We start from the raw sequence: 21,864 nt of genomic DNA, 5'->3' as shown, positions 1-21,864 counted from the left end.
AAGGCATGTACAGTCTAATTAGGTGGGGGTACTCTCTGCACAGATACATGGGGGCGGGGGGGGGGGGGTTGTACCTGTCATGCTTCTCTGACCAGATTATTTTCCTAAACTCCTACTCCTGTGTTCACAAACTCACCCTTCTGTCCTTCTTCCAGTGTAGGAACCTGTATTTTGAACTACAGGAGTTAAAGAGGGTGCATCAGGACAGTAAGGAAGAGCAGAAACACCTACAGAAGGAGCTTAGACTTTGCAAGGATGAGATACATAGGCTTAAAAGTTGCCAAGACACCCTTATCCAAAGCCAGGTAATCCCTTCTGGGGGGAGGACAGGAGTCATTTCATCAGGTGAGGGAGGGAGCCCAGAAGCCAGGCTAGACTTGGGTCACCCTTGACCTTAATCCAGAGGTATAGCCCGTGGGAACCAGTTTTGGGATTTTGGGGACACTGCATTCTGGAAGTTCTGGTCTTTTCTGGGTGCCTGTGTCTGAGGAGGGAATAGATTGAACCATATCATGGAGGTTCTGAAGGGGTCTACATCTGAAGAGGAACCAAGTCATGGTGTGGTGGTGGCTTTTGTGGTAACTCAACTTACCTGCATCCTCCCCTCCACAGACCCAGGACCTGGTGAATAAAGTGTGTGAGCTGCAGAAGAAGTGCCAGGAGAGCCAGTTTGAGCAGGTGAAGCTCACCAGTGTACACAATCAAATGCAGAAAGAGTTGCTGGAAAGCAAGGAAGAACGACGTAAGCTCATGATTAAGAGGGGATCCTTTGAAGAGAGCAACCGAAATGAGAAGGTAACGGCAGCAGGGAGAGGTGAAGGAGCAGGTTTGGGGCTCCTGGCTAAGGTTTGGGGGGGGCAGCAAATAGAAAAGAGCAGTTAGAATCAGCTGAAGGTCTTTGGGTGAAGAAAGGTGCGAGGGCAGGAGCAGAGGCTCAGGGCTGCTTCCAGGTGACCATACGGTACCTACCACCTTTCAATGGATCCATGTGGCACACCAGGTCACCAGAGGGCCTTATGTAGGCATCTGCATCAGAGAAGACGCCAAGCCAGATAAGTAAAGGGCAAGCCAGGTAAGGAAGGGGAGACCTCTGGCCAGCACTGTCCATGAACTCGGCTGAGAAGTAATCAGGTTGGGCCCCCCGAGGGTCCCCATGCTGCCCACAGTCTTCCTCCACCACAGGAACTGAAGGCCAAGCTGGAAGAGTTGCAGTGGCAGTACTGTAAGAGCCAGGACAAGAATTGCCAGCTCTTGAATACCCAGGAGAAGTTACGGGAAGAACTGGAGTTTTCTGGGATGGAGGTAGAACGCCTCAAAGCTGCAGAGACCGTCAACCAGGAAGTTCTGGAGAAGGTAAAGGCAATCTGGGGGGGGGGGGGGCGGGGAGGAGGGAGAGCCCCCGGAAGAGCAGGGTGTCAGGGCAGCTCACACACTGGTCACGCAGTAGAGCTCACTGGGAGCCCTTGCTAGAACACAAGGAGGCTGGAGAGGGCCGGAGAAGATCACAGGAAAAGATATGGGCGAGAATAGGGTGAAAGGCAGGTTATTCCTAGGGTGACTTCAGTGACTGCCTCCTACATGCTAGAACATGGAGCTGGAGACCAGGCTGCAGGACCTGGAGGCGCTCTACCAGGCCAGTCAGGAGGAGCAGGCCCAACAGCTCCAGGCGCAGGAGCTGCTTCAGGAGGCCCTCGACCTCTGCCAACAGGAGGTGGAGCTGCTCCGGAACCTGCAGGCCCAGGACAAACCCACCAAGGTAACCCCCTGCCCAGAAGGCAGGGAGGCTCTCCCAGAGGCCAGTTAGGGAGGGCATCCCCTCAGGGGAAGCACATCCAGAGATGCACAGCCATAAAAAAAAAGTAGGGGAGCCTGCAGCAACTACCCTGCCTGGGGTCTCCAGGGCTCCTGGGGGTGGGAGGTGCCAGCCTCGGTTCCACAATTGGAAATCTTGAACATTTGGAACATAATCCATGAGGATTTAGCTAGTACCTTACATAGATCATCTCATTTTATCCTCTCCACAGCCCTATGAGAGAGGGACTATTATAAGCCTTTATCAAAGATGAAGAAATTAAGGCAGACCAAGGCAGAGGGACTGGGCCAGGATCATACAACTAGGGTCAAAGGTCAGATCTGAACTCAGGTCTTCCAGATTCTTAAGTCAACACTGTCCACCAGCTGCCAGACAGAAATTTAGATAGGCATCAATAATAGTAAGCATCTATCTAGAGTTATAGGGTTTGCAAAACACGACTCTGGAAGCTGGTCGCCCTCATTATCCCCACTTTTCAGATAAGAAAACTGAGGCAGACAGAGATTAAATGACTTTTCTAGGGTCTTGGCTAATAAGTATCTGAGACAGGATTAGAACTCAGGTCTTCCTGACTCCAAGTATTATGCTTCGTTCGGACTCTTTACAGAAAATAAGAAAGAGGAATTAGGATAGTCATTAGTGGATCCAAGACCTGTTCTGTGGGTCTCCAAGGGGGCCAGGCTTCTGTCAGACTCTGTATTGAGTGACTAAAGCTCTGGAAGGGGAGCCCAAGGTCCTGCTTTGGTTTCGAACTCTTTGGGCTAGCTCAGCTCCTACAGAGTGAACCTCTTACCTCACCTCCTTGCAGGTGTTTAAGTGGATTAATGACACTGGCTTTTCCTTCATCATTTTTAAGGTGCCTGGGCATTGATAATTCTCTTGTATGGGGGCAGATATAGATGGAGATAAAAAAAATATAGATGGAGAGATCTGGAAACATGATAGAGAAAGAGACAAGATGCTTATTAAAGATGGATGGATGGGGAGGTTCATGCAGCAGGAGGTTCCTCAATTGGTCCCATACCAGTCACCCTGGAGCCCCCAGAAGAGCCCCTGTGTAGCATGTGTCTGCCTAGAGGGATCATCAGCTCCAACCCCAAGCCCTCCCTTAGCCTTCCCCCTTCTCCCTATAGGGGACTGTTCTGCTTTGGGGTGGGGTCTGGCAGGGTTACTTGGTTTAGGATAGACAGGTTAGTGTTCCTCAGGAATTAGAGTTCTCAGAGGAAAAGGATTCATCTACTGAGGGAAAGGGATAGAGAAATCAATGGACAAAAAGGAAAGACCAGTTTGCCTCTCCCTCACACACAACACCAGAGAAAATGGAACTAGAAGGTTAGAGCCACAGAGAAGCAGGCCCTGTTTAGAGCAGGATGGGGTGGAGCACTAGAGGACCTGGGACCAAATGTGACCTCAGGCATCTACTGGATGTGGGACCCTGGGCAAGTCACCCGACTTGGACTTATGTCTGTCTAGGCTTTTTCAGCTGTAAAACTGGGGCTTGAAGTGGCCCTGACCTCCCAGGGCTGACATGTGGATCAGCTAAGATGAAGTGAGGAAAACCCTCTGTAAGTGTTAGCTATTAGTATCTGATCCTGATCCCAGGAGTGAGGCTTAGAGACCTCTGGATCCCAAACTCTCCCAGCTGACCTAAGGTCAAGGTCAGATGGACTCATGCAGATGAGCTCAGGGCAAGAGAGACAGGTTCCAACATCCCCCTCTCCACAGTGCGAAGACCTGGTGGATAAACTGAAAGAACTGCAGGAACTGTACAATAACAGCCAGAAAGAACTGGCCCAGCTGCAGTTTGAGCAGGCTGAGCTCCTGGAGAACCAGAGGAGAATGCAGGAGGAGCAGGGTCAGCTGCAGGAGGAGCTGCACAGGCTCACCTTCCCTGTTCCTAAACCCAACCTCCTCCAAAAGGTATGCGGAGATGTTGGGGAAAAGGGGAGCTGAGCCAGGAAAGATCAGGGCAAGCTCCTGGCTGGGGAGGGGGCAAGCCAGGAAAGAGCGGGGCAATTCATGTCTTCAGAAACTCCCTGGCTCTCATTGGACCTGACAAAGGAAAGATAAAGGTTGGCAGCTGGATTTCTTTCTTACTTATCCCACCTTTTCCTCACCTACTTCCTCAGGGCAGGGTCTGGGCTACTTAATGGACTGAATGACAGATTCATCCTTTCTTAACTTGAGCCCCGATTGGTTCCCTTTGCTGTAGGGAGATCTCCCAGGTAGCAGGTCCCTGCACAGATGGCCTTGCCCTGGGCTGGGCTGGGCAGTGGGCAGCCGGGAGGCTTGGGCAAAGATGTGGGCAAAGACAGCCCCTCATCACCACCCCTGCTCCTCACCCTACAGAGTCAGGAGTTGTTGGAAAAGGTGCTTGATCTGGAAGAACTGCAAACCAGCTATCAGAGCCGGCAGGAAGAGCAAAAAAAAACTGGTGGCGAATCAGAACGAGTTGTTAAAGGAGCAGGCTCAGGTGCATGAAGAGTTTCGACTTTTAAAGGAGAGCCAGATGGAGAAACCAAGCTCTCAAAGTCTGGAGTCTGGAGAGAAGAGTAGTAGCAAGGTAATTGCAATTGCAGTCAGGAAAGAGGTGTAGGAGGGGGAAGATTCCATTTGGCTAGTTGCTAGGCTCAACCTGGAGGTTGGAATGATGACATGGCCCTCACCCGTCATTCAACCATTTCTCTGTTGTTCCTGGGGCTGGGACAGAGGGGGCTGCTGAAGTGGAGCTCCCCTAGGATGGTCAGCTCCAGCTCCAAATGGGCATCACCAACTGGGGGGGGGTTGATTCCCTTGCTGCCAACCTCTCCTGTTCCACTTCATTCTTTTTTACCCCCCCCCTTTCCTCACTTGTAAAACAGTTTTGTTATTGTGCAGTTACTAGAGCGGTTTGCCATTTCCTTCTCCAGCTCATTTGACAGATGAGGAAACTGAGGTAAAAAGAATTAAGTGATATACTCAGGGTCACAAAGCTAGGAAATGTGTGAGGCCAGATTTGAATTTAGGATACCAAGTCTTCCTGATTCTTAGACCTGACACTGTATCCACTATGCCACCTAGCTGCCCCAGCATTGGTTAAATGGCACGGTCTCTACATAGTCTTTTAGCAGAGGCTACAATGCTATGATTTTAGTATTTAAAATGTTTACTGATGTATACTTGCCATCTGCATCCCTTTTGACCAAAGCTAATAGAGCCTCCTATTTATTAGCTGACAGTCCAGCTTTTTATATATCCCATTTTTTAAAAAATCCGTAGTATTTTGGTGACCACACTAGACTGTTCATTGACAAACCATGGAATCATTCTCCTTTAGGGAAAACCTCCTAGTGGATCAAGTTCTTAGAACTCATTATATGATCTGTGCTGGACTTTGATGAGATGGGAACAGGATTAGATAGTCCAGGAGAGGGAACCCTCAGTGTCTAGAAAGACTAAAGGGTTATGAAGGTCTTGAAAGTGGTCAACAGGAGGTCATGTCCAGGAGGTCAGCTAATCTGGATGAGCAGGAATGTGAGTACTGGAGGCTCAGATGGGAAAGTCAGGTTATGGGACTAGCATAGGTGGGGAGGATCGTGTAGAGACAGGTCATCTCTAAGAAAAAAGTCTGGCTCTGAAGAGCCCAAAGCTTAAGTAGAAGCAACGGTCTAAGTAGGCAGGTTGGGGTAGAGTCCAGGAGCTCCTGAAGAAGATGGCAAAGACTAGAGAATGAGAGGCCAGGGACCCCTGCACCCTTGAGTTGGGTTCACAGGGCCGAACTGAGACATAGCAAAGCTGAGGGATGGAACCCAAACGCCAGGAACCCAAAAACAGACATCAGACCCTGGGCAGTCCTTGAGACACCATCAGCTGGGAGGTCCCTGACCTTGAACCAGTGGCTTCTGAGGCACTGATATCTTTATTTTTGTTTTTTAATTTAAGGAAGTACAGTTAAGTGACTTGCCCAAGGTCACACAGCTAGGTAATATATTAAGTATCTGAGACCAAATTTGAACTCAGGTCCTCCTAACTCCAGGGCCAGTGCTTGATCCACTGTGCCAACTAGCTGCCCTGGCATTGATGTCTTGTAGGCTTCTTGCTTATGGCCAAAGTGGGTCACAAGGTATGAGGGCAGGGGATGGTATCCTGGACAGAGCCCCAGGAGGGACATGAGGCAGGCAGGGTGGTACCTTTTACCAGGAAGAGGGAATGAGCAGAGCTGCAGGTTTCCCTCCTTGGTAGAGATGAAGAAGTGGGTTGGGCCCCATGTTCTGGAAGGGTGTTCTGTGTAGCCAGGCCTTCTTTGAGTCCCAGGGCCATGCTCCAGAACAGGGGAGCATGGCCCTGTCACAATGGGACACATCCTTGGGGCAGCTGCAGCTGGACAGGTGCCCTGCCTCAGCACCTGCTGTTTCCTAAGGAGATGGCGCCATCTGCCTCCCCCACTGCAGCCAGGTGAGCTGTTGAATAAGATCCAGGAGCTGAATGTACTGTACCAGACCAGCAGCCTTGAACAGGCACATCTGCAGCAAGAGGAGGGGAGGCTGCTGGATGAGCGCAGGAGGCTGCAGGAGGACCTGCAGCTCTGCCAGGAGGAGATGCAGCTGCTGCAGAACCTGACTCCACGGCTGAGCAGCAACAGCAACCAGAGCCATCCCAGAAGTTATGCCTGCAAGACCAGCACCCATACCAATGAGGATGGCTATCACAATGAACCCAAGGATGGGGAGGTAGCAGCCAGGTGGAGGGGTCGGGCAGGGAGTTGGGGAGGGAAGCAGAGAGCAGCATGACTGGCTCTCAGAAGCTCCCCCCCATGCAAGTCTGGGATCTGGGGCCCACTCCCCACAGAACCATGCTGCCCTGCACAGGGAGATCATCCCTCAACCAAGTATCTGCCCCTCCCAGGGGCCAGCCCAGACTCTCAGCTGTGCCCTCTTCTACAACAGATCGAGGAGGTCATCGCCCGTGTGCTGGTCAAACTGCAGGCGGTAAAGGCCATGTACGTGATCAGCCAAGATGAGCATGGCCAACTACAGTTAGATATGATGCAGTTGCAGGTGAAGCTGGGCAGTCTTCAGGGGGTGCTAGAAAACTGCAAGGAGGAGTTGCAGGAGTGCGAGGAGATGAAGAAAAAAAAAGAAGTCCCTCCTGTTGTACCCCAGATGACCCCTGAGGTAACTGCAGTTGGGGGGCAGCAGGGTCCTCCTGGGGGTCACTGCACCCAGAGGAGAGGGATAGGAAGACTCAGCTCTTGATCATGGTTCTCCATTCAGAGCGTGGATCACAATGTGACCAATCTGGGGCCTATAAGAAAAGGATTTGAGGTTTGTAAACAAATGAGCATGGACTGATTGCCATCAGTCCCTGCAGAGGCCATTTCAGAGGAGGGAGGAATCATGGGGAAGACAAGCCAGAGGTGGAGCCCCAACAAGGGATGGTTCCGTATCTCTTTGATAAAGTCTCTCCACGTTCTTCCTCTACCTGTCTGTCCACACTGCATCCCATAGGAACTTAACAAAATTCATGACCTCCATCCTGGCTAAGCTCAGCCCTCAGAGAAAGATGAGGGACATTGTCCTGCCTGTGGGTTTGCACCAGGGCAGTGGCAGACTTGATACTGGTTCCTAGAGAGGGTCAGTTCAAATCATACTTGAATTGACGACACAGTCCCTTCAGGTCTCGGGAGCCAAAAGTGGCCTCTACATCTGCTCCTCAGGAGATTTATGTTATGTTATGAGGCTTCCAGGTAGGATAGTGGTGAGAGGGTTGGACGAGGAGGTCAGGAAGAAGACCTGAGTTCAAATTCTGCCAGACAATTAGCTGGGTAATCATCTCTCTTGGTCTTTGTTTCCTCAGCTATAACATGGAATAATAATAGTATCTACTTCACAAGGTTTTTGTGAGGCTCAAATGAGATGACATGTAAGGGGCTATAATAAGGGCTAGCTATTATTTTGTTGTTGTTCAATCATTTCTGATTCTTTGTGACCCCATTTTGAAATTTTCTTGGCTAAAATACTGGAGTGGTTCACCAGTTCCTTTTCCAGCTTATTTTACAGATGAGGAAACTGAGGCCAACAGGGTTAAGTGACTTATCTAGGGTTCAAACAGCTAGGAAGTATCTGAAAACAGATTTGAACTGTCTTCTTGACTTCAGGACCAGCGTTGTATCCACTGTGCCATCCAGACACCCCTATCTATTATGTAATTGAAAACAATTTAAAAAAATTATTTGCTAAATCTAAATCAACAAGAGTCTAGAGGCAATAACTATTTTAAGGCCCATTTAGGGGCTTATTTTCTGTTTCTTCTAACATTTTTCTCTCAGATGCCCTTCCTTGAGACTCACAATTTAGGGGCAGTACAGCATGGTCTCTTCATTGGGGTGTCAGGGAGGGGCCAGGTCCAGAGGTCAAGTTGTGTTTTGTCTGACTGACATCCACCCCTACCCCACCCCCTGCCACATCTACAGTGTAAAGAGCTCCAGACCAAGCTCCGGGAGCTGCAGCTCCAGTACCAGGTCAGCATAGATGAGCAGAGCCGGCTGCTTGCAGTGCAGGAACAACTGGAATGTCAGCTGCAGTGCTGCCAGGAGGAGCTCTGCCAGCTCAAGGCTCAGAGGGCCCCTGTGCCAAAGGACAGCATGGACTGGTGCAGCAACAACACAAAGAATCTGGGCAAAATGCTAGGCAGGACAGGCTTCCAAGCCAGCAAGGCCATCTGCAAGACCAACAGCCAGGTGAGCGGCAGGACCCACCTGGGGGCAGGTGGGCAACATACCTCCCAGAGTGGGCTGCTGCCAGCTTGGGCCTGAGCAGGCACTTGGTCTGGTTTGTGTTGGGACTTCACCTCTGGGCTTCATCTCAGGGGTTTTTAAAAGCATCAAATAAAATGCATAGAATTTTAAGTTTAATCAAATAGATTAAAATCTGGTTATCAGTTTTCCTACTTCCTTTCTAACACTGATCATTTTCCTTTTTTGTCATACTGACCAATCTGGTAGAGATGAGGTGGAATCTCAGAGCTGTTATAATTTGCATTTCTCTAATCAATAATGATTTGGAGCATTTTTTCATATGACTATAAGTAGTTTTAATTCTTTCATCTGAAAATTGCCTGTTCGTATCCTTTGACCATGTATCAATTGGAGAATGACTTGTCTTCTTATAAATTTGACTCCATTCTCTATATATTTTAGAAATGAGTCCTTTATCAGAAACATTAACTAAAAATCATTTCTCATCTTTTCGTATTCCTTCTAATTTTGGTTGCCTTGGTTTTATTTGTGTAAAACCTTTTTTTTAATTAAAGAAAGAAAGAAACACAAGACTAAGATGTTACCTTTCTGGACTCTAATATCCACAAGTAAAACTCTGGAGTTTTACAGAAATAGCTGTAGCTATTGACTCCTCACTAGAAATATAATAGGAAATTCATGACTTCCTGGACATTTTTAAAAGCAAAAAACAAGTCTTTGAGGATTAAAATGCTTGTGCCTTGAATGATTAAAGGAAAAGAATTTTACTTATACTAGAAATAAAAATAATCCAGTGGCTTTCATTAAAAAAAAAAGTATCAAAATACCATTTTTTTAAAGCAAGTTCACAGACCTCAGGTGAAAAATCCCTGCTTCCTTAGCTAAGCATGGGAAGATTGGCAGGAGGTGACCAAGCAACAGTCCCGTCAGACTCTGTCTGGAGGGGCTACAGATAGATACCACACTATTTTGGTTTGGTCTCAGAGAATGCAGCCACATTCTGGAGTCTGGGATCTCTAGAGAGAGAGAGAGAGACAGAGACAGAGACAAAGAGGCAGGGCAGCAGATGGGGACCATTTCTTTCAAATAATTGAAGAACCTGATGGGAGAGGGTTGACTGAAATTGGAGTTCCATGGGGAGAAATGGGGTTTGGGAGGGAATATAAAATGGGAGACCAGGGGGCCTGGTCTCTGCCAGGGAAGGAGAAGGGTGGTTGGTCAATGTCAATCCAAATGAACTGTGTTTAGAAGCTTTTGACTTTTTTTCAATGATATAACCCAAGGAAGGTGATAGTGAATACTATTACATAGAGTTTTATTGATGTCTATATAGTCCAATACTCTTAACAAGCATGGATTTCTTGGGAGGGCATAGGGAATATGTGTAGGAAGCTCCTCCAGTAACACTATGGTCACCTTTTTCCCCTGCCTCCCCACAAAATCAGGAGCTGGAGGTAGTTCTGTATTACAAGGCCAGCCAGAGTGACCTGGAAGGAGATAAGTTAGAGGATGTGTGTGAAAGCCTAGAAGAGGAAGAATTGCTGTTCCAGAACATGCCGGAGCAAGAAGGGTCTGCGGAAGAGCTAGAACCTGAGTTGGAGACCAAGCCCCAGCCCGAGTCTGAGCCCGAACCTGAGTCTGAGCCCGAACCTGAGTCTGAGCCCAAGCCTAAGGCCAAGGGTAAGACTCCACCTGAGCCCAAGGGCAAGGCTGAGCCTGAGCCAGAGAGCCCGAGTCAGCCCAATTCTGAGCTTGAGCCCAAGTCTCAGTTCGAGTCCAGGGCTGAGCCTGGGGCTGAGACTGAGGAGGCAGAACCGGTGGTAGAATGTGTGCCATTTTCCATGATAACCCATGTAGAATTCATAAATCATGAGGAAGAAGAGCCAGATGACCTGTGGGACCAGCTCAGTTGCTTTGAGGATGAATCAATAGAGCAGATCAATGTGCAGGACATCGGGCAGGACGAGGAGCTCTGCAAACGGACGCCCAAGGAGTGCACCCCCATCAAGATCTCCGAGAACAAAAAGGTACCTGCAAGCCCAGACTTGGGGGGGGGGGCAAAGGGGAGGAGCTACCATGACCAGGGCAGGGTGCCTCAGAAAACAGCAGGGAACCAGACAGAGGGCATGTGGGAAAGCCAAAATGACCCAAGTTCTCTGCAAGCCTGAAATGCAGGTGGGCAGGCAAGGCAGATAAATCCCCACTGACCCATAGAAACCAGTCTTGTCTGTGGAGTGTCAGCCTCCTGAGTATGCCCTGCAAACAGTACCCTAATGGCCTGAGCAGGATGCTGCCTTCCCTGTGGCCTATTTTTGACTGGGGTTCACACAGTCCCCTCTTAAGCAACAGGTGACTACTAGATTCTTGTTCCCTAGGAGAGGATATATTCTGTTGCCACCCAGTAAGTAGACATAGAGGCTCTTCCTCAGGTGACACAATCATCCCAGGTATTTCCTATTGGATTAAACCAAATCTCATCAGGGCTACCCCAGATCTCATGCAGTCTCCAAAAAAGGACCCAGAACCGACCCACTTTGTGACTCCTCTAGGGTGACTGCAGGCCTTTTAGACTGGAATGATTTTTGTCCCAGTTTAGGGATTCAGGTAATCCTGGTCTTCCCCCTTCCTTGTCTTTCTCCCTCTCCCCCTCTGTTTCCTTTCTCTTCTCGTATTATCAGTTTTAAAACTGGGGCTGAGGGAGGAGAGGATCGATGAAAACCCTTCTTCAGTAAGTCCTAAAAAATGCTGGTATCCCTGCTTAGAGGGATGATCCATTGTTCTCCTGTAACAGAAACTGAGTTTCATCTGGGAGTTTGAGTGATGCAGACATGTGGCCCCAAGTTTCTCATGAAGATAGAACCCTGACTATACCCGAGCTGGAACACATAAGGAAGGGAGCAATGGGAGCCTGGGAAGGCTTCAGAGACTCTGAGAGGCAGGTCAGAAGGTGGTGGGCCAGGCACAGGCAAGCCCTGGTGACCAGGGCCTCTTCAGGCCCCTTCCCCTCTAGGGGGTGCCAAGAGCTCACCCAGGTCATTGACCTTGAGGAAGGAAGGAGGAGCACGTGCTGAGCCAGGACTTCGCCTCCTCTCCTGGCTGGGGGCTGAGGTTGTGGCTCAGCCCCTGGAGCTTTGCACCCGCTTCTAGCCGAAGGTGGGGAGAGCTGTGGCCCTGCAGCAGAGGTGCTGCTCCCCTGCTCTTTAACCTCGTGATTTCTTTCCTTCCTTCTCTTCCCTCTGTTCTGCCATCTTCATTACCTGTCGGCTTCATTTGTTTGCGTGTCTTTTGCCTCCCTCTCACCTACTTCATGTGTTCCCTGTGCTTCTGTTCTCACCTGACATGTTGCAGCCACCCCCTGACCCCGACCCACCCCTCTTCTCCCTGCCTCGCATAGGCCTGGTGGTCATAGCGGCTCTGCTCTGGTGCTGGTGGGCTGAGACCTCATCCTAACACAGGTACTCGTATCGCTTCCTAAGCATCTGGGTGCCAGAAGGGAGGTGCAGGTGGTCCTGATGGCTCCCTCCTCCTCCCTCCCTCTCAGCTTCTCTTGGCTGCTCCGCTGTTACCCTTCCCTCTGCATGATGTCTAGGACTGAGCATGAACCTCCAGGCTCTAGTCCTGGCTGCTCCTTGAACTGCCAGCAAAGATTCTGTCCATCTTTGAGCCTCCTCTCTAAATCCCAAAAGAAATGGATGTGTACCTCTCTATAATAGAGAACTCATAATCTCAGTATGGTTGCTACTTTTGTTTAACCATCTTTCCCTACTGCCGTTGAACTTGGAGCTACTCACTGAGTTCTCTGAAGTTACCACCTGGGTCTCTGAGAGTGGCTTGGACTCTGGCAGTGGTCAGCTCTGTAGCAGACCTCTCCACTACTGACTGCCACCACAGAATTGCTAAGTATGCATAGGCCTCTTAACTTTCTGACAGGGGGTTCAGGATTGGAAACCTGGCAAGCTCCCCCACCCACTATGCTACTCAGATTAGGGCAGTTTTCTTGGCTGCTTAGTGGAAGTATCACAGCTTCATTTTTTCATTTTATCCTACAAAAAAATTCAAATTAGAGACATCACACACACATATATACATACACACACGACTATACTAGGTGGGAACATGAGTTTTCCATTTATCTCCTCTCCATGCAAGGCTAATTGTAATTGGTTTCAAAGAAAAGATTTGCTGGAGGAAAGATGATTTGGTGAAAGACTTTGGCCAGCCAGAGCTGTCCATTCCCCAAGGGTGCAGGCAAGACAAAAGTACAGTGGACTTCTCCCACCTGGATGTGGCCCATGGAATAGGGACCCTGAGCAGGATGCACAACAAACTGTGTGGGAATGCCATGGAGATGAGAAGTTAGTGTCTTCCTAGATTTTTGGTTCTCATTGGTCACACTAAGGACCTTAAACCTATCTTTCTTCTGACCTGTTTTCACCCCTATAAAATAATGAAGAAAGTATCTCTCATTCTATTTATTTTTACATCTCACTAAATCAAATTCAGGTAAGAGATCAAGCAGAACTTACAGCAACTGGCAATATTCTTCACCATAAGCAAACATTTTCTTTTTCATCTTTATTCTGATTCTCTTTCTTTCCTCCTCTCCCCTACTCCCACCTTTTTTGCTTTCTCCCAGTCTCTGTTTTAGGAGTGCCAGTGACAGCTAAAGACATTGTTTAATTCCATTAGAGACATTCAGAACTCAAGAGTTTGCTGACCCTGCCCTAAAACTTCCCTTTTCTGGGTCTTTCCCTGGATCCCAACCTAGATCATTAAAGCCCTAAGTAGGAAGCTACCTAAGGTTTTCAGCCTCTATCAATTTGCTCTAATTATTTAGCAGCCTCTCAGACTCACTGATTTATATTTTGAGAAGGAATTTGTGGCTGATGGTCTGACTGAGGCCGGATGGGAGCACCCTGGAACAGGGGGTGTACCCTCCCATGGAGCACTCTGGGAGAAGGAAGAAGAGGTAGGGTTGGCACAAGTAAACAGAAAATCTGGACTCTAATCCTGGGTGCATATCTATAAGAGAAAGGGGGAGAGAGAGAGGGAGAGAGAATATATCAGAGGGTTGAGGTAAGAATCAAATAAGATAAGATATATGAATGCTTGGTCAGCTGTAAAGCATGATACAATATCCACTAGTATTAGGAAAGAATGGAATCTCAGTCCCATCTCCCAGAGTCACCTTCTGTCATCTTTGGAAAACAGCTTTTTGGCTGGTCCACAAATAGTCAAGAGATCGCTACAATCATAATATTGACTTTAATGGGATCTCATCAATTTGGGGATTCAACAATTCAGATTGCTACTCATTTATACCTTCTTTCCTTAGGGACCCTTATCCATATTCTCCCATCAGGACCAGGCAGGGTGTCCATTTAGTCTGCTGATCCCTGGGGCTAGTGGGGCATGTCAGGGTTAGTTATCCAGTAATCCCTTGGGCTGCTTCTGTGGTGAATATACCTCCCTTTTCACTGCATCCACATGTGGGCCTTCCGTAGAAGTGTGCCATGATTTTAATTCTTTGGGGGAGGGTTGTTTTTTGCAAGGCTGTGGGGTTGAGTATTAAGTTTCTAAGGTTGGATTTGAACTCAGGTCCTCCCGACTCCAGGGTTGGTGCTCTGTCCACAGTGCCATCTAGCTGCCCCTCACAGTTTTAATTCTAAGAGACTGCGGTATTCCATAAATTCAAGCCACATATGATCCCCAAAGAATGTCAATATTAATAATGATCAGAATGGAAAGGTAGAGTGATATAATAGAAAACTGTCCTCAGAGTCAGGAAGAATGGGGGTTCAGGTGTTGCCTGCCTTCTATACATGTGGTGGGTGGAATTCTGTACAAAGCATGGAACCCCTCAGTGCCCCAGGAAGCTCTTGGTTCCTAAACAACACAGCTGATGCCAAACTGTATGGAGACAGGAAGTTTTTCTCCAGGAGCACTCTATCCTGGGGAAAGTACAGGTCTGGTTCAAAAAATTAAAAAAAAAAAGAGTTGACATTTAAATCGATTTGTAAGGTTTGCAAAATGATTTATGTACATTATCTCATTTGATTCTCACATAGAGCCAACAAAGTAGATACCTTATGGTGGTGTTTTTCCAATTTAACAGAGACTTAGAAAGGTCATGACATGCTTTTGGTCATACAGTTAGCAAGTAGGTGGAATTCAAACTCAGGCACTCCTCCCATCACACCAACAAACTGCTTTGAGTTTTCTTGTATCCCTAGATACAAGAGAAAGAGGCAACTTGCTAAAGTATCCCTCTCTCTTGGCTTACTCCCAACCACCCCCCCCCCACTCCCATCCCACCACCATGACAACTGGGAGAATATTTCACAACTGGACTTGTTTGTCCAAACCCTTCATGGATAGAGGGAAAAACTGAAAAGGGGCTAACACTTAAGGGCGGGGCTTTCCAACCTTACTTTTAAAAAGTTTTTATTGAAACAATAGACAATATATTTTGAATTGCCATTTTAATGAGAGCTCTGCCATAGGTCAGCTTCATTTACTAAAACATTTAGTAAATCCACAGGTGGGGCTGCATAAAATCACCCTGGGGAACGTGTGTTGTACAGCCCTGATCAAAGAGAAGTGATTGAAGGGAAATGTATCAGAGGCATATCTGGACATGGAATCCATTGGTGTCCAGGCTAGGTGACCCCACTTGTTCAATAGGGAGCAAGAAGGAAGGAGCAGCTGATGCGAAGTTATCACAAGGTCCCTCTCTAGCTCTAACAGAGGCTAGAAGAACAGGGAATCTGCACCAAGGCTGGCAAGCTATTAAGGATTGGTGTGCCCTGGCAAGGAAAGGGTCCTGGAGGCTGATTACTCATTGTTGTTTTTGGTCCCTACAGAACTTGTTTGGGATGTGGAAGCCTTTGGTGTTCCTGGCCATTGCAGCGGTGGCTCTCTACGTGTTACCCAACATGCGGCAGCAGGAGACAGAGTGCTGCCTCACAAAGTGAAAGCGGTCAAAGCCATCTGGTATGGCAGACCTATAGTTTCCATCAACCCCCCACCTCCACCCCCAAGCAAGACACGCGGGGCCAGAATTACATTCTCACCTATCAACCCCACCTCCTGGTGGTCCCATCTTTGCAGTCTTAGTCTACCCAGTCTAGAAAGGCCCACAAGGATTTCCTGTCACCATTCTTCTGCCTCCCACAAAAACCTGGGCTCCTTGTAACTAAATTATCAGCTCAATTACATGAGAGTTTGTGATTCCTTATTTGCTCACCCCACCTCACATTACAACCAGGTCAGTCTGCTTTTGGTCTCCTATCTCTCAGAAGTCTGGAATCCCAAGATGCATTGTTTCTTCAGGCCCATGGTTGTGACTCCATTTCTCCTCAAATTCATTTTTTCTAGCTGTCTAGGAACAAATACACCAGAAAATCAGTTTTTCTCATTCAGCAGATATGTGCAAGATACCGTCTCAAATATCACTTTTGTCTATTTTGTTTTTTTCCTGTGGAAGGAGAAAAAATAAAGCGGGGTTAGCAAGAATATTTGGAGATAGATCTTTGTAGACTGTAGCAAATAAGAGTACCCAGGCTAGATGAGGAGCCACATGCCATCAATTCTGAGAGCATTATCAATTTGGAAGCTTCCACCTGCTCTCATTATAGCTGCACAAATCAGGGGCAGGCACTACTCCATCTCTCAATCTGCCTTCTCTTTTAGAAAAGCTGGATGGGGGGGGAGGGTAACAGCAAGATTTCCATCAGATGCCATCCTCTTCCTTTTCAAGGCAGAGGGGCACCTCCCTGTTAACCTACCAAACTAGCCACCAGTTGGCTAGAGAATATTATGCATAATAAAAATCCCAGGAAGATATCTGTAGCCTGGGTAATACTTGAACCTGTACCAAGGTTGATCTAAATGCTGAGCTAGAACCCAAGGTTAAGGCCAGATGAAGGTGAAGGGTCAGACTAGTAATCACAGTTCGATTACTGATGGGCTCTCATCTCTCGCTTTCCATAGACTGCCCTTCTGTTGAACTAGAAGAGATCAACTCTTCATGTTAACTCATGACACCTAAGGAATTCAGGGTTCTTTTCTTTGGGAGCATCTTCCCTAGACAATGTAAAATCCTCTGCCATATTTTAGAATCCTAACTCCTCCCTTGGGGATTAGAGCTCAGAATCCTCCTTAGTTTGGCTGATCCAATGATCCTGAGCCCTTTTTAAAAATCCACAGATAGTGTGTTTATAAGTTATTCCATTTGCTATGACATACCTCTAGAGAAAGAGGAATGAAGAGACAGGGCATCCTGAAATGACGGTGATTTAGCTGCTCTGGAAGAATAAAGAACAGGGTGAGGGTAGCATTGAGAAAAACCACAAATTACCCACGTCTAAGGAAAAATCCTTGGGGTTCTAATTTAGGAAAGTGGAAGTTGGACCATAGATTGGGAGGGGGGCAAATAGGAAAGCAAGGAGGCAGATGGCAGGCAGACCAAGTTATGTTAGGACCTTAAAGGAGGAGCTGGAGCTTTAGATATAAGGAAAGCACAACTTGCTACAATGCATCTGGTTGTATCTCAAAATATTTGGAGTTAAAAGGAAAAGGGTCAGAGCCCCAACCTTAAGAATCATCTCTGGTACCAGTCATTTGTCAATTTGCCTGAAATTATTATACAGGATATGGGGAAGTATCCCTCAGTACTTGGAAAATAGGGTCCTTGGTACATGGGACCCCAATTCAACTCAACTGCTAAAGAAGTATGATTAATGGAAAGGACTGGCAGGCTACCCAGAAGAAGTGGGGTCAGGAGCTAGATTGGGCAGCTTGGGTCTACAGGGACGGGTCAGCAGATGGTGAGTCAAGGGGTTATAAGCAGCTTGTAGCCCCAAATACTCAGCTGATGAAACCCCCCTGTAAACCTCCTGGGGGGCCTCCACATGGCCCAGGGGAAGAGGATAAACTAACTCCTTTGCTAGGAGGCAGGGGGGTGGGGGGGGCACATTTGGCAAGACGGAGATGAGCATTGTGCACGGTCTGTTCCAGCCCCATGTTGCTGCCTATCTCAGGGCTACGGCTCATAGACTATATTGAGGGCTGAGTCACCATCACTGCTGGGTCAATCTGACTAGTAGGGCCCTGAGTCAGGACCCAATATATCCTGGAGAGCAGCAGGCTCAGGTTGCAATGGGGGAAGGGGAAGGCAATGGGGGGGGGGGGAGAGGTGACGGGAAACATCTACTGGCACTGTTCCCTCCTCTGCCCCATTCACCATTCACTCCCCTGAACACTAAGTGGTTTGGGGCTGAGGTAGTAAATGGAAGGCTATCTCTTTATGGGCTTTATCCCCTTCCCTGGATGCAAAGGGAAGCTCCCCTAGTTATCCATGATTGGTTTGTATTTTTACCCACTACTACAGTGCTCAGGGTGGGGTGGTGTGATCAATAGAGGTTAAATATATCTTGTCCTAATGACATGAAATCCCTCAATGTAAACTTCAAGCAAAAAGATCATCAGGTCATACACATACCTAGAATTTCCCTGGGAAGCCCTGTAGTTCAACTCATTTTATAGATGAAGGAACTCAGCCCCCTGGTGATTACATGACTTGTCCAAGGTCACATAGGCAACAAGTTTCAGTGGCAGGATTTTAGGATTTGAACTCAGCTCCTCTGTCTTGAGGCAGTGTTCTTTTCACTCTACCAGGCTGTCCTTGTGGCTAAGATATAGGAATCTAGAACCAGGGTCTGTCCTTTCTAGTACCCTACCCTCAAATTTCAGTTTTATGGAATGGGGCCCCATGGAGTTAAAGATCACGTTTTCCATATCTTTTTATTTTTTTAAGGCTTTAAGAATACTCCTGCTCCAGCTTCTTTTCCTCCTCACTCCTTTTGTCCAAGGGAGACATTCATATGTGTTCATAGGATCTGGGACCCTCTTTCTGGGGCATCTCAGTTCCTCAAGTTCAAGAAAAGGAGAGTAGTGAATGATGCGAAATGGTTTCGTTGATGGGATGTTAATGGCTTGCTGAAAAGGGAAACTGAGTGAGTGGAGGGAGTAGGGGGAGGGAGGTGAGCTGCACCAGGGACAGTGGAATTCCTTAGTATCACGTCATAGCCAGCAGACTGAACATGAGCCCTAGAGCACAGAGCTATTTATAACTCAGCGTGTCACTATCAGGGCCCCCAGAGCTGCCCTCCCCCCCCCCCCAGTCATTAGCCAGGGCTACTACTATCTGCTCTATTCCTGATGCTTTGTGCTCCTTTTCCTACTTAAAATTTTCAGGACAGTGGGGGGAGGTAGAGCATATATCACAGCTATATCCCTCCCCCATAACAGATCATCCCCATCAATATTCCCTAATGAGATCTGCTCTCATTCTATCCCTGGGGAAAGAATATGTCCCCACAGCCCCCCTCCTCACAAAGCTTGGTGAGTCACTCATTAGAAGGGCACCCAAAACATTCCATATGTCTCCTCAGTTCTACCATTCTGGAAGATGGCAACATTGGCTGAGTCAGGGAACTGCTTGGTCTGACGTCTTCCTACCTGTCTCTCAGGGAGAGGTTAGGGTGCAGTTAATCCAGACCCCTGTGCTCAATTCTGAAGCTAGTTTCAGAATTGTTAAGAAAGTTGAGGTAGCAAGGATGTATCATTGAGCCTAAACTGAATTGTGTGTGTTTCTCTCTGGGACCCAAGGCAGACCATTACTTGATCTGTTCCTCAGTTTCCTTAAATTTGTCAACCATTTGGGTCACTCCGTTCCTGGAAAGGCAGAAATTTCCTTAGAATTAGTCTCACACCTCCTCCCCGATCATCTCAGCTCTACGGGAGGATCAATCAGACTGCTCTCTTCTCTCCAGGATTTCCCTCTGACTACTTCCACCCTATCTCTACCGGCCTTCCCACAACTTCAGTTCACATTCCCCCTTGACTGATGCCAGGGATCTCCCTGGATGGCTGGCCAGACAGCCCTCCTTTCTGGCCAAGGATGGACACAATGAATGGGGGGTTCCCCTGCCACTGAGGGGGAGGTCTGTCCTTACTCTTGTCCCTGGAGATACTGTCTGTGTCAAACTCTGGGGTCTGGGGGGGGGATGGGAAATGGAGAGAGATGACTCATGGCCTAGCATCAGAATGTCCTCCTCACCCGTTTCTGACAGGGTGATCCTAACTGGGTAGATGACACTAAAGGGGGAGTGGGTGGATAGCAGGGCAGCCACTGTAGGTCCAATCACCAAGGGGAAACCCATTCTAGCCCATAAGGAGGTCTCTAAAGTCTCATCATGACCAGATAATCTCAATGCTTTCATTTCTATGTTATTCTGTTTCTTCCCTTCTACCCAAATAAACTTCTCCTACCCCACAGAGCTCTGACTGACATAGATGATGAATAGTTGGATTTACAAGTTCAACTACCAATTTATGCTGAGACCTCTGTTCCCAATTCCAATTCCTCCACTAGACCTCAGCTTCCCCAATCTGTCCCTGGAGTCTTAGTCACCTTTGTTTCTCCTCCCCCTCCATCTAAGACTTCATCCCCACCTGTGACTCAGCTCAGATATGGGGGGGGGGGGATTTTTCTCTATTCTCCCCATCTCTGACCTTGGCAGAGGGGTAGATTGGGGAGCAGTGTCCTGTCCTGATGACGAACTGCCCAGGTGGGGTGGGTGTGAGATTGGTATGCGAGGGGGAGGGACTCGGGGAAGAAGACCCCTCTGTGGTTCCCCTTCCCTCCAGCTCCTCCAGGCTACTGAGGGGGTGGGCGGGGCCTTCCCTGGTCCCCCTCCCCGCCCCTGCCCCCACCCCCGCGGGCCAGCCCCGCCGGCCGGCATTCCTGGGAGGCCGGCGCTCTGACGTGAGCCTGGGGAGGGGGCCCCCCCTCGACTCGGGGGCTTCTTAAACCCCCCGCCCTCGGTCCGGCCCTGCATTTCCCCAGCACTGCTCCACCACCGCACACACACACCCCCCAGAAGGAGAGAGAGAGGAGAGAGAGAGAGGAGAGAGAGAGAGGAGAGAGAGAGGAGAGCGACCCAGGCTGAGTGAGAGCAGAAGAGAGAAGCCCAGCCCGGGCCAGAGCACGACCGGCCGGCCGCCCCAGCAGGCTCCAGAGAGCCCCCCAAGCCGGGAGAAGTGAGGAGGCGCCGGGAGCCCCCGGGACCGCTAGCCAGAGCCAGGGTCGGCCCCCGCCCAGGCCAGCCCAGCCCAGCCCAGCCCCGGCTCCGGACCCCGTCCGCGCCGGGCCAGCCCGCCCCAGCCCCGTCCCCGGACCCAGGCCCGGGACTGCCGCCAGCCCGCCCCAGCCCCGTCCCCGGCCTCCCGCAGCCCGGACGATGAACAACAGCAGCTACCCCGAGGGCCTGGGCGAGGAGATGGAGGAGATGCCGTCCACGGAGAAGGACCTGGCAGAGGACGCGCCCTGGAAGAAGATCCAGCAGAACACCTTCACCCGCTGGTGCAACGAGCACCTCAAGTGCGTGGGCAAGCGCCTGGGGGACCTGCAGAGGGACCTGAGCGACGGGCTGCGCCTCATCGCGCTGCTCGAGGTGCTGAGCCAGAAGCGCATGTACCGCAAGTTCCACCCGCGGCCCAACTTTCGCCAGATGAAGCTCGAAAACGTGTCCGTGGCGCTCGAGTTCCTGGAGCGCGAGCACATCAAGCTCGTGTCCATCGGTCAGTGCCGGGGGCGGCGGGGGAGGGGAGGGGAGGGAAGGGGCCCACGCGGGACCCCGCCCCGGGCCGGACAGCGCGGCCGCGGGCTCCACGCGCGGAGCCGCAGCCCGGGAGACCTGGGGCTTGCCGTGGCTGTCGGGAGGGCCTCCGGGGGTCGGGCTAGGAGTGGAGGAGCCCCAGCCATGAGGACAGAGAGGGTCCACCCGCGCCCCCACTGCCCCCCGCCAGCCCAAAGGCGGAGCTGGGCCCTTTCCCTTCAGCCGCAGACACACACCCCTTAGCCAGGGACGGCCGCATGTGCCTCACCCCTTCCATTCCGGACACCTGCACCTCCCTTCAAAGCTCTGCCTTCCGTACCAGATCCTGGCCAACAAGCCTAACAGTTCTGGGATCCCTTTTGTCCCTCAGTTTCCCCTCCTGGAACTTCACAGACACCTCAGAAGCACCTGCCCCTCTCTTCAGGTTGTTGTGCTCACTAAAGCGGCAAATTGAAGTGTGGGTTTAGGGGCCACCAGGAGGCTGGACGTTAGCCGCCCCTGGGCCAGGCCCGCCATGGTGAGGACAGAGGGTGAGGCTCCTCCCAAGAGTTTGATGGGAAAGAGGTGAAGGTGTTGGGGGCTGGGGCAGCCCAGTGGGGCTGAAGGAAGCTATGACATCTTCTCCCTCCTCT

General features: G+C 49.6%; 2 protein-coding genes and 1 long non-coding RNA gene across 5 annotated transcripts in view; 2 read left to right on the top strand and 1 right to left on the bottom strand.

Moving 5' to 3' along the window:
- The window catches only part of CCDC136 (coiled-coil domain containing 136), a 27,648-nt gene extending 11,884 nt beyond the window's left edge, over window positions 1-15,764 (top strand). The window contains 13 exon segments of the mRNA XM_074193750.1: window positions 156-305; window positions 613-795; window positions 1,183-1,353; window positions 1,586-1,756; window positions 3,539-3,733; window positions 4,163-4,237; window positions 4,239-4,376; window positions 6,244-6,522; window positions 6,739-6,966; window positions 8,265-8,531; window positions 9,995-10,229; window positions 10,407-10,576; window positions 15,413-15,764. Coding sequence (XP_074049851.1) covers window positions 156-305; window positions 613-795; window positions 1,183-1,353; window positions 1,586-1,756; window positions 3,539-3,733; window positions 4,163-4,237; window positions 4,239-4,376; window positions 6,244-6,522; window positions 6,739-6,966; window positions 8,265-8,531; window positions 9,995-10,229; window positions 10,407-10,576; window positions 15,413-15,523 — 2,373 coding nt within the window. The 3' untranslated portion in view covers window positions 15,524-15,764.
- Window positions 14,883-21,864, bottom strand: LOC141492968 (uncharacterized). Of its 2 annotated transcripts, none has more exons than XR_012470092.1 (3): window positions 21,501-21,864; window positions 16,797-16,855; window positions 14,883-16,026 (listed from the first exon to the last, which is right to left on the bottom strand). It is a non-coding gene; the product is annotated as an uncharacterized LOC141492968 (long non-coding RNA). The 2 variants fall into 2 exon arrangements; XR_012470091.1 differs by lacking the exon at window positions 21,501-21,864 and adding an exon at window positions 20,873-21,008.
- FLNC (filamin C) overlaps window positions 20,830-21,864 on the top strand; it is a 38,209-nt gene continuing 37,174 nt past the window's right edge. For both annotated transcript variants that reach the window (XM_074193748.1, XM_074193749.1), the window contains exon 1: window positions 20,830-21,194. In XM_074193748.1, the coding sequence (XP_074049849.1) occupies window positions 20,855-21,194 (340 nt within the window). In that variant the 5' untranslated portion in view covers window positions 20,830-20,854. The remainder of the gene's footprint in view (window positions 21,195-21,864) is intronic.

The sequence above is a fragment of the Macrotis lagotis genome, chromosome 7, assembly GCF_037893015.1.
Source record: "Macrotis lagotis isolate mMagLag1 chromosome 7, bilby.v1.9.chrom.fasta, whole genome shotgun sequence".
Classification (NCBI taxonomy): Eukaryota; Metazoa; Chordata; class Mammalia; order Peramelemorphia; family Peramelidae; genus Macrotis; species Macrotis lagotis.
Note: the sequence above shows the minus strand (reverse complement) of the source record. Positions and strands in the feature narration are given on the sequence as shown.